General features: G+C 38.0%; 2 protein-coding genes across 5 annotated transcripts in view; one reads left to right on the top strand and one right to left on the bottom strand.

Moving 5' to 3' along the window:
- Positions 1-1,475: 1,475 nt before the first annotated feature.
- Positions 1,476-17,998, bottom strand: part of LOC130549073 (uncharacterized) — a 22,855-nt gene continuing 6,332 nt past the window's right edge. Inside the window, exons 1-4 of one of the 3 annotated variants that reach the window (XM_057326233.1) lie at positions 7,405-7,569; positions 5,694-6,033; positions 3,849-3,908; positions 1,476-2,382 (exon numbers count right to left, since the gene is read on the bottom strand). In XM_057326233.1, the coding sequence (XP_057182216.1) occupies positions 2,279-2,382; positions 3,849-3,908; positions 5,694-6,033 (504 nt within the window). In that variant the 5' untranslated portion in view covers positions 7,405-7,569 and the 3' untranslated portion in view covers positions 1,476-2,278. Of the gene's footprint in view, positions 2,383-3,848; positions 3,909-5,263; positions 5,360-5,693; positions 6,034-7,404; positions 7,570-17,998 lie in introns of those variants that run through there. The other 2 variants (XM_057326232.1, XM_057326231.1) reach the window with 2 other exon arrangements.
- On the top strand, positions 12,990-17,649 carry LOC130549060 (carcinoembryonic antigen-related cell adhesion molecule 3-like). 2 transcript variants are annotated; one of them, XM_057326211.1, is made up of 4 exons: positions 12,990-13,125; positions 14,502-14,828; positions 15,205-15,501; positions 17,130-17,649. In XM_057326211.1, exons 1-4 carry the CDS (start codon positions 13,068-13,070, stop codon positions 17,237-17,239), a joined length of 792 nt encoding a protein of 263 aa, XP_057182194.1. In that variant the 5' UTR covers positions 12,990-13,067; the 3' UTR covers positions 17,240-17,649. The 2 variants fall into 2 exon arrangements, with proteins under 2 accessions (XP_057182194.1, XP_057182195.1); XM_057326212.1 differs by having other exon boundaries at positions 17,086-17,649.

Here is a 17,998-nt window from a genome sequence, read left to right as displayed (position 1 = left end):
AATAGAAATAATTATATAGTTACGTCACTAACAAAGTGATGCGTTTCCTTGAGGCACAGGTGACAAACGCGCAGGTGAATGGCTGGCTGCAGCGGAGAGCTCGTTACACCTGTGCATTAAAATGTAAAATTTTAATATTTTGGCTGCATACGATTAGATAAAACTTAAAATAAGATACAGAAAACTTTGTTTAATAAATATTTTTTAAGTAAAGGATAATGTACATGCAGCCGGTTGTTATGCCGACAGTGTGATCAGGACGTGATTAATCACACTGAAGGAGCTTATTTGGAGATAACAGCCAGCTGCTTGTACATTATCCCGCTTATTACACGACTACTTACCACATGAGAAAAAAACTGGACATAAAATGTGAATTTGAAATATTTTATTAGCTCATTTTTACCGAATGCAGACCTTCCGCAAGGAAAAACCTTTTACTTTCAGTTTTGAGGTAAGAAATGACGTTCAAATGTCACAAACAAATTGGTTTAATCATTTGTAAATATAATGTCATATATGTTATTAAAAGATAGGCCTATATTTACATTTAATTTGTCAAAAAAACTTGTCAAAATGATTTTTGAGAGGTTATGCAATAATGAACCTGCAAATGTTGCGACTGGCCAATCAGAACCAAGCTTTCAATCAAGCTGTGTAATATCTTTTATTTTATAAAAAGATAAATTACAAGAGTGTTAGGTGGTGAAAAATGTGAGAGGAGAAGAACCACCCACTGGCCCAATGGCGGAGTCCAAGTGGCGTGGCGACGGCATGCGTGCGTTCTGTCTTTCCAGCGCTCTATTGTTATTGTGAACATTATTTTAACACTGCGTAATCTTATCTGACTCCTAAAGATAAAAGGAAAAACCTTGTTGAATGATATTATTTGTATTTTGATTATTACGTTTGAAATTTGGATACCTGTTTGATTTTACTCTAAACCATATTCACTCATCCGATTCTCATGTCGCTAAGAGTCTCATGCCGGCCGTCTACACGCGGATCTCACGGTCACAAACTTGCCAGTCTTGGTCACTGCCAGAGGTCACTTGACCAGTAGCAACTTAGATGGCTGCACCCCCTTTAAATCACTGCTAAAATGTACCTTTATGGTCATCTTAGACTATTAACGCTATAGTTTCATAGTTTCCCATGTACACTTAGATAGAATAATATTACCATAGTCAGAGTCTGAGGCTTACCCTATTTAGATAAATAAATGGAAATTTACATTATTAGGCTCCACGGTCTAAGTACACTTATCTAATGCCAAGTTGTAAGCCGGATCTCTAGAATTCTTAGCCGGTGACTTTGTCACCTAGACAGGATTCTAGTCCGTCACTAACCTGAACGGGGATTTGCGGTAACAAAGATGCAATGGGAAAAACTATAATTCCTATACTGAATTTCATAATATAAGAACATGTTAACAGATCCAGAATAATGCAGAATGAATTCAAACATGACAATTTATTACTCAGGTATATGTTTCATGCCAATTACAATTCAATTCAGAGAATACAAAACATCAAATCCTCAGAGATTAATCTACGAGTCTAAGATGCATACCTGACAGTAGAAAAAGGTGCGATCGGAAAAAACACAGTGCTGTGTGTCTGAAGGCACCATGGGGTTCATGTTAGTAAGAATCCCCCTGAACATTTTCCAGCTTTCCTTAAATACCCAAACCAAAATACCCTTCCTCCACACAACAACAATTGACATTGTAAAGGACTCTGTCCTGGATCTGATTAAGCCACAAATCTCTAATGCTCCACTGCTGTGGAAATCAGACCATTGTACCAATCGCACTGAGACATTTCAAATGATACCAAACATGCATATGAAGATTCTTTGCTCTTATAAGATGTGGTGCTTGTCAAATCCAGTTCATGGGTGAGCTTTAAAGAGCTCTGAGTTGAGATGGAGAGAGAGAGGAGAGTTGGAGAAGAGAACAGATGTGATGGTGTGAGTGGGTCATTGTTCATTGTTGTATGCTGTCTGAGATGGAGATGCAAACCCTGAGGAGAGTTCATTATCAGATGAAGTTCTGTTTCTCTCAGGATGTGGTGCCCTTTGGTGTGGACACCTTGGCATTGGCCTTACAGTTCATACACCAGCTGGAGTATTTTGTAACGTTTCAGTCAGTTGTCACCTGCATGAAGCTCTCCTTCTTTTTCTAGCAATGCTGTGTATGTTTAACAATGTTTCCCTCGTTCAAACCTTGAATACAGCTTCTGCTATATTTAGCTTCAGGTGTTTTTTGATTTCTGTTTCACTCTGTTAAAAATCCGTTTATGTATAGAGAAATGAACATCATAGGAATCACACACAACAGAGACATGAATAGAATGAAAAGGATCCGCAGAACAGGAGAATCTACAAGGATAAAAAGAGAAACAGAATAGTCAGATGTCCGTCTGTTCAGTAATCTTAATTGTTTCCTTTCTCTATATTGAAGTTGAAATTCATGAAATAATGTCAGTGGGAATCAGTGCCATCATAATTTTTGCCAGACAGATTTCCAGTGCTTGAGAAATTTCGGAGTGTCTATTTACACTGAATACAAATAGCCCGCTTTGTTGGCAGAAAGTATTTGCACATAGCTCTGCCCACCAATATGTGATTGGAATAGAGAATGTGTAAGCACTACACCATCTCAAACTGTGACTCCAGTGGTGTGTTACGTCCTGTGGTGTAATTGTGTATATGTTGTTGTTGTTGCTTTTTTAGTCTCTCTCTCTCTCTCTCTCTCTCCATCTCTCTCTGTATAGGCAGCGCTTCAGATCATCCTCAGCTGATTCTAATCATCTGTAGTGGCTTACCTGCTACACAGCTGGCCTTAAAGATAAAAGCCAATGCAGTTCGAGAGGGACTCCTCGACCGCTATCCCAGAGATGTTGTCGTGTTTATTTACTATTAAGTAACTTGTGAGATGTAAACCTAAAGCGAGGTTACATCGACATGACTACTGAGATCAAGCTAGTCTGTGTGGGGAGAGGCTTGCCTTTTTGTTTGGGCTTATCCCGCTTTAAAGGTTTTCACTTGTTTTTCGTTAGTTAGGGAGAGAGGTAAGATTAATGTCTTTGATTTTGCTTTCTTTTGTTAGGGAAAATGATTTAGGTTAAAACTTTAGTAAGAACTTGTTTTGTTTGTTATTTTGGCATGTTCTCTCTCCCTTGATACTTTGACTATTTAAGTTGGTTATGTTTATATTCATTCTAATTTATGGCTTCTGTTGAGCTTTGAATAAATGAACCAACTAAACGTTATAATAAAATAATATAATATAATTCTAATAAAAAAATAATATAATATAATTCTAATAAAAATATTTTATTTGCACCTATTAACAAGTCTGGGATTAGAAACTGAAGGGAATTAAGTTGTCCAAACCCTAAAGGGAAATGCAAATTCTGTCATCATTTACACCCTTTAGATTATTCCAAACCCATATAAATGTTTTTGTTCTGTTGAACACAACAGAAGATATTTGGAAGAATGTCAGTAACCAAACAGATCTTGGGCCCCATTTACTGCCACAGTAGGGAAAATAAATAGCATGGGAGTCAATGGGGGTTCATTCTTCCAAACATCTTCCTTTGTGTTTAGCAGAACAAAGAAATGTATACAGGTTTGAAACAATCTGATGGTTAGAAAATAATGATAATATATAAAGACATATTAGGTGAACTGTCCCTTTAAGGTTTCATCTTTGTTGTACAGAATAACAGCTGTTATAGTAAACTGTGTAGGACATGGTCACTATTGGAAATAAACATGTCCACTGTATCATGACACACTGTATGGTTAGATTGTAGGCAGGATGCTTTAACATCACTTACAGGGACCATCTGATGTTGTGGGGGCTGCTGGTGATGCTGCTGCTGTAGTTTCGGTCTTTGCTGTTGTAGAAAAAATTAGTTTAGTCATATTAAAAGAAATACAATTCTGTTCTAACCCTCCTCTGAATTTATTCATTTTTTTTAAATGATAATGATGATAAAAACAGCATTGATAAGTATAATTTGAAGGATGAGAAAAGTAGAATAATCATGTTTTATTAGTGTTTTGATAACTGTTTTGAAGGCACTCTACTGTAAATTAAAAGTATTATTAGTTTTAGTCAAATAACAAAGACCAGACCCCTCGACGCCCGTGAAACTTTTCTCCCTCAAACAGCAAAGATCGACTCAAGAAGTGAACATGCACCTTTGTTTATATCGCTGTGTGTATCTAACGTCACTTCAGTTCAGGGCAGAACAGGCTACACACACAACGGCCGCGCATGCTTTGTAAAATTCTATTACTACTACTTATAATAATAATATTAAATACACTAATAAGAAAACAAGCACACTGCTCCGCTGAAAACAGCCATGAACTGTTTGTATCCTGGAAATGCGCTAAACTACTGAAGACGCGTCTGAACGTGAGGGGTCGTCCCAGATGAGGTCGTCAGGTGAAAGGTCATCACGTGGGTTATTTTATTAAGGGTTAAATTATTATTCATTCATTTGACTAATAGTTAGATTGTGCAGGCCTTCACAAAAGGGCCTTAAATTAAAAAATATATATATTTTTTGCCTTAACAAAAGGGCACTTTCGGCATTAAGGGCCAAAGAGGCAGGTTCTCAAGCACCCTCGCTCCCCCTGCAAGTGCCTGGTCCGGAGTTCAAATCCACCTCTTGCTGAAAACACTCTTTTACCTTTTCTATACCTTACAGATCATAAATTCATATGTTTTCAATAAAATTGATTTATTCCTTAAAATTCATTTTTATTCATAAGGTTTAGGTTTAGGGTAAGGTTAGTGGATGGTGTAGGGGGTTTGTATCTCAATAAGCGTAATAAAGTATAAATATCATCATTTTAATCATTTTTATAAATCTAATGATTTACACTGTTATTATTGCGTAATGTTTAATGCACAACAATACCGAGGGGCAAATAGTAACGTTATCTGCCACTGTTTACAAGTATAGCATCTAACTACTATTTCTACTTCATCTAAAGAAAATCCAGCTATTTTAGTCTAGTTGGAATATCATACCGCTAAGAAATGCTGCTATTTTCAATTAGTGTAAACAGAATCTACCACTATTTAAAATGAGTGCAAATAGCCGCTGACTTGAAATATTCCAATGGAAATTCCACATCATGTAAACTTTAATAACCTCGATCCAGGATATTTATAACTGTTCACTTATCAGTGCTGTCTATCATGTTTTTTTACATCAGAGCTTCAATGATGTCTCACAACGCTGAAGAGAGAAGCTCTTCCGGTCAGACACACTGTTGCTGGAGTGTTTGTGGCTTCCATACCAGGAGGGCGTTTCGTCACTCACATTCATCACTGAACACAACACAGAACAATTTGACACTAAAGATGATGAAGAACAGCAACAGAAGAGAGCATGTATCATGTGCTATATGTTTAAAGAAAAAAAGAAGACATACAGAGCTTTTCGAAAGGACAATTCACCAAAAACTAATGTGTAATATTTTTTACCTTTATGGTAAACTAACTGCCTATAGAAGTTATGTGTTTTACTTCTATCTACTGTAGCTAAGCAAAAAAATACAATTGGCCATTAAATATAATAATATAGGTAATGAGATTGAATAGGTATATGGTTCTTTTTGTTAAAAAGACACAAGAGACAGTATATTGAGTCTAAAATACTCACCATAGACAGTGAGATTGAATGTCTGGTTTGATGGTTTCATGTTGCTGCTGATCTCTAGTTGATAAAGTCCAGAGTGTTGAGATGTGATGTGTGTGATGTTGAGATCTCCAGTCTGATTGTTCATCTTCAGTCTGTCTTTAAATCTCTCTTCATCAGACAACATGGTGCTGTTGGCCTTTCCATTGATTCTGGCAACAAATGTGTTTTCAGATCCATAATACCACTCGATCACATCATGTGTGTGTAGTTCAGTATCAGTGTGTAGAGTAACAGAATGTCCCTCCATCACTGACACTGACTTCACTTCTTCACCAAACACACCTGAACAACACAAACACATCTGAACAACACAAACACAAACACACCTGAACAACTTAAACACAAACACAAACACATCTGAACAACACAAACACAATTGTGAATTCACAATAATAACACAGACATGCAGAAAGAGCTTTTATAAACAACATCATTACACGGCACTCTGGAGTTCTTGATTCAGTTGTGACATTCCAAAGTCAGTTATTGTGTGATGATATAGAGCCAGCGGTGGAACCTAGTCATTGCTTTGCAAGTCACAAGTAAGTCTCAAATCTGTGCATGCAAGTCTCGAGTCAAGACAGATAAGTCCAAGTTGAGTCCAAGTCCTCCTCAAGTTTAAACTTCAAGTCTTTAACAAGTCATTAGTTCTGCATATCAGTTTCACTGTATTAAATAGTATAGTAGATTTATATTCATTTATGTCAGAAAGGCTTCACCATGTTTAATATGAGATAACTAAGGGCACTGGTAGACATTTATTTCACACACCTGACTGAAGAAAAGCTTATCGATAATAGCTGTACGGGACACACCAGCTATTCTAACCATTCTAATTTTGGGTCTGACCTCTATAACTGTAATATTACTGTACTGTATGTAGTTTATATTATAAGATACTGTAGAAAATAGAATTTAGGTATTAATTAAGTTATAAAATTGTTGTTCTTTTGTCTTGAATAGTATATTCAAGGTTTCCAGTAGGAATACAAATTTTTTATCACAAACACAATGCAATTTTCATTAAACGATACATTGTATAAATGAAATGATTTATTGTTATAATAATAATAATAATTAACCTTCTAATAAACTTTAAGTATATAACATAAATCATAAAATGTTATTGAGTAACATAAAGGTGAACAAATAATGTCAGGATTTTTATTTTGGGATAAATGATCATATTAAATAATGCATTGACTATAAAACATATTTGAACATCATTTTTGTAATTTTCCTGGCGTACTAATGACTGGGCAATGTGTTTTAGTTGTAAGAAATGAGGCAGGTTCTCAAGCACCCTCAGCCCCCGTATACACACGGAACTGTGTTTGTGTATTGGTGTGACGTGAGACACTGGATTTGGTTTTCTTCTCTGGAAACACTTTATTTACTTAGGCAATTTGAGGCCAGTACTTGTGCAAGATCAGAACACCGATTAAATAAAGACTAATGCCTGACTATAATACTCTGCTCTGTGTGCATTCATTTATTTGAGTGACTGTGGGGGGAACTCTCTCGGGAACTCCTACCCAAATCCAAATTGGAGTGGCGTAGTCACGGCGTTTGTGTATAACATCCCACTTTGTCACTCATATAAACCTGAGGTGTCATATAAGCAACGGTTATCTGTCAAGAAAGAATTAAAGTCATAAACATATGAGCTTACCACTGGCAGTCAGAGAGGACAGAAAAATAAAAATGAAGTGAACTTCCATGGTGCCGACTTCAGAGCAAACCTCCGATGTTGACTGTTGATGCGTTTTAAAGAGACTCTTCTTTTGTGATGTTTATCAGGTGATTCTCTTTGGTGAGATCTGATGAGACTGATGGCTCAGAGAGCTGCGTCAGTAGATAAAGACAACTATTTCAGAAAATGAAAATAAAAACACACCTGGTGCACACCTCTAAAAGGGACAGTCCACCCAAAATGAAAAGTCTGTCATCATTTATTCACCCTCAGATTGTTTCGAATCCGTCTACATTTCTTCGTTCTGTTAAACACAGAGAAAGATATTTGGAAGAATGTCAGCCATTTTCTCAGTTCTGATACATCATCCACTACCATAGTAGAATTTGTTTTGTTCTGTTGAACACATATTGAGATATTTTGAGGAATTTAGGAACACAAACAGTTCTGGGCACCTTTGACTACCATTTCATTTTTCCTGGCAGTCAATGATGTTCCAGAACTGAAAATTGCTAACATTCTTCCAAATATCTTTCTCTGTGTTCATCAGAACAAACAATGTCATTTATACAGGTATGAACTATGAAATGGCATGAGGGTGAGTGAATAATGACAGAATTTTCATTTTGTGGTGAACTATCACTTTAATACTGCCTGTGGTTTACAATAAACATTATGGATCAATCCACACCTCCCTTGTCTGGTCTGGTTTTGAAGGGTTTTAGTAACTTTTCAACTTGTTAGATTGGTCAGATAAACTGGTAAATCTTACTGTTAGGATGTATTTGTTTCTGGAGTTACATTCTGTGGAGAAACCAGTTCTCTGCGAAACCACAGGAAGCATTCAAGGAGTGGTTTCATGCAAAATTGAAAACTTTACAATTCAAATGTGTTGGTGTTATAAGGTTGCATTCATAGATGTGTCACAAGTGTCTTTTTCCCCAATAGAAAAATGTTCCTGGTCACTTATAAAGTAAGGAGTGACAAAAAAGAGTGAGCAGCTCTGTGTCTCTTTTAAATTAAATGATTATTCAATTGATTCATTGATTAAATAAATGTCAACAGAGATGCCCATATCTGAATCAAATATTTTTGTATAGTTACCCATTCATGCCAAGGGAGATATATCCTAAACACTAGCAATGTATTTTAAAACAAAAACATTCACACAAATTACAATATTTGTAAAACATGATTTTTTTATTAGTCTGTTGCTGCAAGTAGAGAAAAAGATCTAAACATGCAAACAGACCTTTTTCTGTGATTTAAAGCCAACAAGCAACATTATTTACAAATAGTCTGTTTTCAGCGAGTGTCACACTCACACAAAGAGAACAGAAACTGAAAGAAATGTGGAGTTACAGGTCAGGTTACATTCTTCTTATCACGCATTTTCATGACAAGCAGGCTTTTCATCAAGACTCATTTGCCAGGGTAACGCCCTACACCCTTCACAGTTCACACTAGTCTCTGATCTGCCCTTTAATATGACACGGTGCTAAAATTGAAATGATATCCTAAACTGCAGTTGAGAAAAGCCCTTTTCATTTCAGATTTACTTACAGAAAACCCCAATTGTCTTTGGCTTTTCATATTTATTGTTTTGACACCTGATGCAAGTATACAGTCATACAATACATAACCAAACTGTTTACAAAGAACCTCTCACATGCAAGTACTCTATAAAACAAAACAACCCGACTGAAGAAAAGGCCATCTGATAAAAAGATCTTTGTGTTTTACTTTTACTTTTAAAGGTTCACTTCTAAACCTGTCCCTGATCTCCTGCAGTTTTCTGATCGACACTCTCTGTGTGCATTAATAACACATTGTTTGTGTTATGCTATTGAACACATTGTGTGACATTTTGTGTTGATCTTGTGAAAAGGGTTACAGAATACAATTTAGAACAAACATTAAACAATCCTTCATTTACATTAAATCAAGTCTGTCCACCCAACTGATTATATCAAATGTTTCGTTACAGAATGGTGAGTTTTATATGGGGTTCATTGAGTAATTGGACAGACTTGAACAGCCTAAAGATTCCTGATGAACTGTCTACATTTACATTTGCATTTGTGTAATGTGCTGAAGTGCGTGAGAGCAAATCCCATATGCTGCAAAAGACACTTTCTAATCACGACCACATTTGCATTGTGTCATGGCTCTGCTTCCTTAGTCATGTTTTTCTTGGTCCTGTAGCAGAGCCATGACAAAGTCTTTGGTTATGTGTGGAGAGAAACATATTATTGTCCGTTTGACGTTCTCTCCAGTGTCTTGTCATTGACCCCATTCCTCTCGTTTCCTCGTTATCTTTCCCTGAGTGTTTAATGTCTGACACCTGCCCCATGTCGTTATCCCTCGTTTGTGTTTCCCATAAATACCCTCTTGTTTCTTTGTCTTGTGTTCCTGGATTGTATGTATGTGTATGTGTTTGGTGCTGTACTGTGTGGATTATGTTTGTGCTCTCACCCGTGTTCCTAGTCCTTGCCCTGTTCGTGTTTTTCGTGAGTTTTGTGCTTTATGATTTATGACGTTTGGTCGTGTCCTGTAGTTTGGTTAATTTGTCTTGTTTTCATTTTGCCCCCTCGTGGGAAGTCTTTGTTTTCTGCTGTTTCTTAGTTTAGTTCCGGATTTGTACCCCCTCGTGGGTTTTTGTTTTGTGTGTTTTTGTTTAATATTAAAATCTTTTTGTTAACCCCTTCACTGCCTGCCTGCGCTTGGGTTCTTCACGCTCTGATCGTGACACATTGTAAATAACACAAAACAGCTCTACAAGCAGAAACAACAGCTGCTGGTGTACACACTTAATGTCAATAAAAGATCCATGACATTAACTCTCGCACAGTTATGTTTAATATATAACTATATAAATAATGTGTCACAATATGATGATACCAAACTAAAACATGTAGGCCTACACATCTTATTAATTGTGTTTTAAGTATTACTCGCAAAGTTTTAAACACTCCAAACTAATTTTTGTAAATTTTAATAAATTATATTTATCAGTTTTTTTCAGGCTATTTGTAAAATCATTTGAGAGAAAATCTTGAAAACACACGTTTGACAGTTTACACCTGACATGTATATACTACATAACATGTGGATACATAAATAATTTTGATCATACTCATGATCATTCATTTAAAACTGTAAACTAAAGAAAGGAGAGCAGCTCTTTCTTTCATCTTTAACAGCGCTAACCTGAATCACGACTGTAGTTCCTACAAAAAAACACCAACCACAAAATTATTTCTGTTTAAAGGCAAGGCAAGGCAAGTTTATTTATATAGCACATTTCATACACCGGGGCAATTCTTTACATAAAATGATTGACAGAGAGAAATAAGATGTATCATTAAAATGCAAATAATTTAAGATCACAAATACAACTTTAAATTTTAAGAAACAATAAAACAGCAATAAAATTGATTAAAAATGTGAGTGTGTATATAAAAAGAATAAGAATAAAGGAAATTAGAAATAGAAGTGCAGTTGATGTAAACCAGCACAGTGCTCAGGTAATGAATAAATGAATACTGCATGAAATCATGCAGACAATCAATGATTATATGTTGTAAGTGTTTTGTGCACTAATACCTAAAGGACAGTTTTAAAACGGGCTCTCACTAAATCTTGTTGTTTCGTGTCAGATCCGTGGGCGTGGCTTGGTTTTGATTAAATCTTTGGTGTTTCAAGTCTTACGAAACCTTTACCCTAACCCACACCCTAACCCTAACCTTACTCTAACCATCTAAACTACCTATGATTGTTAAAATTGACGAAAAAAACACGGTTGCGTGATGACGTCATACTCAAAACACCAAGGATTTAGTTTAGAAAGTGTGCTTCTCAATAAGCCTCCTCGTTTCTTCGCTCCTCCGTCCTCCATCCTATGACCCGGAAACCGATTGTGCTCAGCCATCTTTAAGGACGTCTCAATTCTCTAATTGCACCGGGAGGAGGCGAGTGAGGAGGCTTTCTGAGGAGTCATGAGCGAGGATACACGTGTGTTTTAGCCACTAAACCTGACACGCCTATTATTCTCCCCCCCCTGCACATCGTCACATGCATAAATGTGATAATTACGCTTTTTTATAAATGTATACCTATTTCAGACAGTATAGTTAATATTCATAAAGTTAATATATTAATATATTTATGTATAACATATATTTGATAAACCTTATATAAATTTCTGACCACGTTTATGCATGTTTTTAACTTATTTTATTGTAGTGGAGATTATGAAATCTGCCTAAAGTATGTATTTAACTTTATTTTTTATATTTTCAATGTGCAATGTGTGCAGTCATCATTAATTGACGACGCTTCGAAGTGACGCTAAAGTGGGTGAGGATTTGCCATTTTACTTCTTTTAATTCCTCCGTCCTCGCTTCTTTTCCTGGTTCCCTTCCCTCGCATCCTGAAGGGGTGGAGCTAAGACGCGAGGAAAGGAAACGAGGACGCACAAATAAGAATCGAGTTGCACCCAAAGTGAGATGCGGCGTTTCCTTGAGGCTTCTCTGAGCATGCGCAGAAAGACAAACGCGCAGGTGAATAGCTAATCCCACATAAAGCAGCATTCTTAAGAATAACAAATATTAAATTATTATTAACTGTCAGTAGGTGTTATTAGCCCCTACTTAAAACTCTTTAAAGGTGGGGAAATGCAATTCAACACCCCACCCTGATGAAATAAGTCAAAGTCAAGTGAGAATTAATTTTATTTAAAATAAAATGTATTCATTTTTAAGACTTGAGAGCACGGTACTTCGACCTCTTATAAGTTAAAACATTAAGGCATATTTTAGTGCTTATGTCTATGTACACAGCCTGATGTATGTGACGTCATTAGTTTATGGCGCTGTGTGATAAGAGACCTCTAGTGTTCATATAAAGGTACTGCAGGAGATTTTACATGCTGTCAAGTCTATGTCCTTAATATTAATACAAAATACATGTATTCCCATTTATAATCTATAAATGCATTTCAAATTGAGAGGGACAATTACTGTAGCTTAACTTACAGCCCATGACTAAACACAGAAATACTAACTCTACATTGTAAAAAAGTTATTACATTTGGTTTGGAATAATTAAATATAAGACACATCCACAGAAATCCATGAAATACTATACTAATATATTATTAGCATGTTGTCATTAGAAAGGTTCTCCTCGCGTGCATGAGGGGTGAGAGGATGAGCAGCACATATGCACTAACCACAGATGCTTTAAACTTCATGTGCAGATGTGGTTTTTAAAAGGAAACAACACACAATCGATCACAACACTTGTGCAGACTTTTGTTTCTTTTGTCCTGGCACTACATTTATTTAGTAGGTTATTATACTAATGTTTCACCCAAAATAAACACATGATCACATATTTGTAGATATCACAGAAAGAGTAACAGATGTTTTGGCTGTATGTACACTAAAGCAGCAAACACTTTAAATGTTGGAGGTTTATTGTATATTTGTGTGTGTCAGTGGTGTTGTGGTTAGTGAGGAGGAGGGGGTTCCGTGAATATACTGCTCACGCACATAATAAAACCTCTCTAGTCACCTTGTGCCTTCTTGTTCTCTCATTTTCTCTTTCTAACAGTTTACAGATCAAATAAAGCAGCGAGAATGCTGCAGAAGATCATTGATGTCATACTTCTGTGTTTGTGCTTGTGGCGTTTGAACGGTAAGCAATGTTTAAGTTCTTGCGCTAGATTTACAGGCAACATGTGCTGCTTAAACACACAGAAAGTGCATCGGCTTCTCATTTCTCATAGAAACCTGGATTAGTATATTTTTAAGGATATGTTTGTTCATTTAGGTCTATCTGTGTTTCTCATGTCAACCTTTTGATTCAGGCTACTGTTATTTGTACTGATGTCAGGCACTAAGACTGTTTGGTCAATCCCTTTATTGTCATGAGGCAGAACCCAGGCGCAGGCAGTCAAAGGGGTAACAGAATTCTTTATTTAAATATAAACCAAAAACCCACGATGGAGAAAACATGATAACTAAAACAAGAATATATACAAAAACCTCCCACATGGGGGACAAAACAAACAAGGTTCGAGAATCAAATGATAAGTCCAAAACACGACTGGGGAACAGGGCAAACAGGAACAGGGCAAACAGGAACAGGGCAAACAGGAACAGGGACAGGGCAAACAGGAACAGGGACAGGGCAAACAGAAACAGGGCAAACAGGAACAGGGCAAACAGGAACAGGACAAACAGGAACAGGGCAAACAGGAACAGGGCAAACAGGAACAGGGCAAACAGGAACAGGGCAAACAGGAACAGGGCAAACAGGAACAGGGCAAACAGGAACAGGGCAAACAGGAACAGGGCAAACAGGAACAGGGCAAACAGGAACAGGGCAAACAGGAACAGGGCAAACAGGAACAGGGCAAACAGGAACAGGGCAAACAGGAACAGGGCAAACAGGAACAGGGCAAACAGGAACAGGGCAAACAGGAACAGGGCAAACAGGAACAGGGCAAACAGGAACAGGGCAAACAGGAACAGGGCAAACAGGAACAGGGCAAACAGGAACAGGGCAAACAGGAACAGGGCAAACAGGAACAGGGCAAACAGGAACAGGGCAAACAGGAACAGGGCAAACAGGAACAGGGCAAACAGGAACAGGGCAAACAGGAACAGGACAAACAGGATCAGGGCAAACAGGAACAGGGTAATCCACAAGACGACACAACGTAGGTACTCAGGCGAGTAGACGAGGAAGGCAAACATATCAAAACAAAACACACTAGCACAGGACAGCAGACAGAAGGGCATTAAATAGGAGGACTAATAAAGGGTAAATTAACACTAGGCAGGTGTGGGGAATGAACCACTGTCGGGAAGCGAAAAGAGGGGGTGGGGACAAAGACCAGACCAGAGAGAGCGCATGGCATGTCAAAACCAACAATTTCATGTCTCTCTCTGCACTAAACAAGTTGGTCTGTCATGATCCTGCCACTAGACTAGAAATTCATGACCAAAGGAGGCAGAATCATGACACTTTATACTTTCTATAATGTCAGTATTGTTTGTGTTGTTTAGGTGTGTTTGGTGATGAAGTGAAGTCAGTGTCAGTGATGGAGGGACATTCTGTTACTCTACACACTTATACTGAACTACACACACATGATGTGGTCGAGTGGATGTTTGGTGTTCAGAGTCCAGATGAGATCATTATAGCTGAATTCAACACAGAAGCCAATATAACATCATTTAACAATGAGAGATTCAAGAATCATTTACAGATATATGATCAGACTGGATCTCTCATCATCACAAACATCACAACTGAACACACTGGACTTTATAAAGCTGAGATCAACAGAAAACCTTCTGTCCTCATCAGACACTTCAATCTGACTGTCTATGGTGAGTTGAGTTTCTTTAAGATTGAAATATGTGACCCAGACTGTGAAACCCAAGTCTCAGAATCTAACTGAGATAATGAACCTCAAAGTTTGATTTGAACCATTAATGTCACTATGAGTTCATGATGGCCTTACTCAGTCAATATTGAAGATGTCAAGATTATATCATCACAGGATGGTCTTTACATCTTCATAGGCAGGTTATATAATCATCATAGTATAGGAAAATGAAAGAAATAATAAATAAATAAAGTTAATGTGGTCTGACATCGTCTTCTGTGTGTTATGAGACAAACTCACAGATCACAATAAACTTGGGTTTGTGATTTCATTTTTTGTTCATCTGTTTTGATTCTTGCTTCTCAAATGTTTTTCAGCTCGTCTGTCTGTTCCTGTCATCTCCAGTGTCTCTTCTCAATGTTCTTCATCATCTTCATCATCATGTTGTTGTGTGTTGTGTTCAGTGTTGAATGTGTCACATGATGTGAGCGTCTCCTGGTACAAAGGAAAGAGTTTATTGTCCAGCATCAGTGTGTCTGATCTCAACATCAGACTCTCTCTACCTCTGGAGGTGGAATATCAGGATACAAACACATACAGATGTGTGGTGTCCAATCCAGTCAGCAACCAGACTCTACATCTACACATCAATCAACTCTGTCACACGTTTTCAGGTGAGTCACATGTACAGTATCTCACAGAAGTGAGTACACCCCTCACATTTGAGTAAATATTTTATTATATCTTTTCATGTGACGGCACTGAAGAAATGATACTTTGCTACAATGTAAAGTAGTGAGTGTACAGCTTGTATAACAGTGTAAATTTCCTGTCGCCTCAAAATAACTCAACATACAGCCATTAATGTCTAAACCGCTGGCAACAAAAGTGAGTACACCCCTAAGTGAAAATGTCCAAATTGGGCCCAATTAGTCATTTTCTCTCCCCGGTGTCATGTGATCCGTTAGTGTTACAAGGTCTCGGGTGTGAATGGGGTGCAGGTGTGTTAAATTTGGTGTTATCGCTCTCACTCTCTCATACTGGTTACTATAAGTTCAACATGGCACCTCTTGGCAAAGAACTGAAAAAATAATTGTTGCCGGAGTCCTCTAGTTGGTGACCCCTGGCCTAGGCTATAAGAAGATTGCCAAGAGCCTGAAACTGAGCTGCAGCACGGTGGCCAAGACCATACAGCGGTTGAACAGGACAGGTTCCACTCAGAACAGGCCTCGCCATGGTCAAAGAAGTTGAGTGCACGTGCTCAGCGTCATATCCAGAGGTTGTCTTTGGGAAACAGACGTATGAGTGCTGCCAGCATTGCTGCAGAGGTTGAAGGGGTGGGGGGGTCAGCCTGTCAGTGCTCAGACCATACGCCGCACACTGCATAAAATTGGTCTGCATGGCTGTCATCTCAGAAGGAAGCCTCTTCTAAAGATGATGCACAAGAAATCCCGCAAACAGTTTTCTGAAGACAAGCAGACTAAGGACATGGATTACTGGAACCATGTCCTGTGGTCTGATGAGACAAAGATAAACTTATTTGCTTCAGATGGTGTCATGCGTGTGTGGCGGCAACCAGGTGAGGAGTACAAAGACTAGTGTGTCTTGCCTACAGTCAAGCATGGTGGTTGGAGTGTCATGGTCTTGTGACAGTTCATTGAGGGAACCATGAATGCCAACATGTACTGTGACATACTGAAGCAGAGCATGATCCCCTCCCTTCGGAGACTGGGCCGCAGGGCAGTATTCCAACATGATAACGACTCCAAAAGAAGCTGAGGGTAAAGGTGATGGACTGGCCAAGCATGTCTCCAGACCTTAACCCTATTGAGCATCTGTGGGGCATCCTCAAACGGAAGGTGTAGGAACGCAAGGTCTCTAACATCCACCAGCTCCGTGATGTCGTCATGGAGGAGTGGTAGAGGACTCCAGTGGAAACCTGTGAAGCTCTGGTGGACTCCATTCCCAAGAGGGTTAAGGCAGTGCTGGAGAATAATGGTGGCCACACAAAATATTGACACTTTGGGCCCAATTTGGACATTTTCACTAGGGGTGTACTCACTTTTGTGGCCGGCGGTTTAGACATTAATGGCTGTGTGTTGAGTTATTTTGAGGGCACAGCAAATGTACACTGTTATACAAGCTGTACACTCACTAGTTTACATTGTAGCAAAGTTTACAAATATGTGAGGGGTGTAATCACTTCTGTGAGATACTGTGTTTATTTGCTACTTAATTTGTCCCTTTTTGTATTTCAGCTGCAACATCAGTTAAAAGCCTCTTTTCTCTTTCTGTCCTTCAGTTGGTGTCCTCCGTTGTGGTTTTACTGAAACTGTGATCCGATTGGTCCTCTCTGTTGTAGTGGGTGTGGCTACTGTCGCTGTTCTCGTATATGACATCAGATGTAAATAAGAATAACAATCACTGATGATCACAGATACTATAAATACAAGAATGATCTTTATCTATTTCTTCAACAATATTTTAAACGGTTGTCCTTGTTGTTTCTCTGTTTTCTTTGTTAATGAGTCTAAAGTTATTAAAGCCTCATGAAGTGATTTCAGTTGTCCTTAAATGTTGCTATAAAGTTTAAACTAACAACATGAAGTATAGTGTGTGAGCAAATACATGTGGTGTTGTAGGAGTCAAACTGCTCGTCTGTTAGTGTTTGTGTGCATGTTGTGTTCTGGTGAAAGGTTTCTTCTGTTCCTCTTGTACTTCTTTATTTGTTCTTCTCATTCCTCATTTACTGTTCAAATTAAACTGTGAATTCAACATTACAGATGTTTGAAAGAGTCTCAGAAGTGTCACACATCAAAGGTTAAAACATTTCTCACCCATCAGAGATGAAGTCATGAGCAGAAGGCAAGCGTGTTTAAGCTGTTACGTCACCAAGTTTTGTTTTCTCTCTCTTGTGTTGGTGGTTTTTCTTTTCAGGTTCTGTGATTGGTTGTTCCTCATGACGGACCTGTTGATTGACCAATCAGCACCTGGGGTTCCAGATATAAGGCGTCTCCGGGGAATGAGAAGGAAGGCTTGAGGAGTTTGAATGTCTCTCGGTGGTTTTGATCTTTGTAGAGTCTTGGTGGTGGTTCCAGAGAAAAACTTACCTGATGAAATACTTCACCAGTCCAGAGAGTTACGAAAGGGAAGTAGGTCACGTGACACATC

This window comes from Triplophysa rosa, linkage group LG25, assembly GCF_024868665.1.
Source record: "Triplophysa rosa linkage group LG25, Trosa_1v2, whole genome shotgun sequence".
NCBI lineage: Eukaryota > Metazoa > Chordata > Actinopteri > Cypriniformes > Nemacheilidae > Triplophysa > Triplophysa rosa.
Note: the sequence above shows the minus strand (reverse complement) of the source record. Positions and strands in the feature narration are given on the sequence as shown.

What these genes read in the sequence shown, in the direction of transcription:
- LOC130549060 (XM_057326211.1), top strand. Translation starts at nt 13,068, where the DNA reads ATGCTGCAGAAGATCATTGATGTCATACTTCTGTGTTTGTGCTTGTGG. An exon ending in CTTCAATCTGACTGTCTATG is followed by an intron (nt 14,829 to 15,204) that starts GTGAGTTGAGTT and finishes AATGTTTTTCAG; the next exon opens with CTCGTCTGTCTGTTCCTGTC. An exon ending in ACTCTGTCACACGTTTTCAG is followed by an intron (nt 15,502 to 17,129) that starts GTGAGTCACATG and finishes TCTGTCCTTCAG; the next exon opens with TTGGTGTCCTCCGTTGTGGT.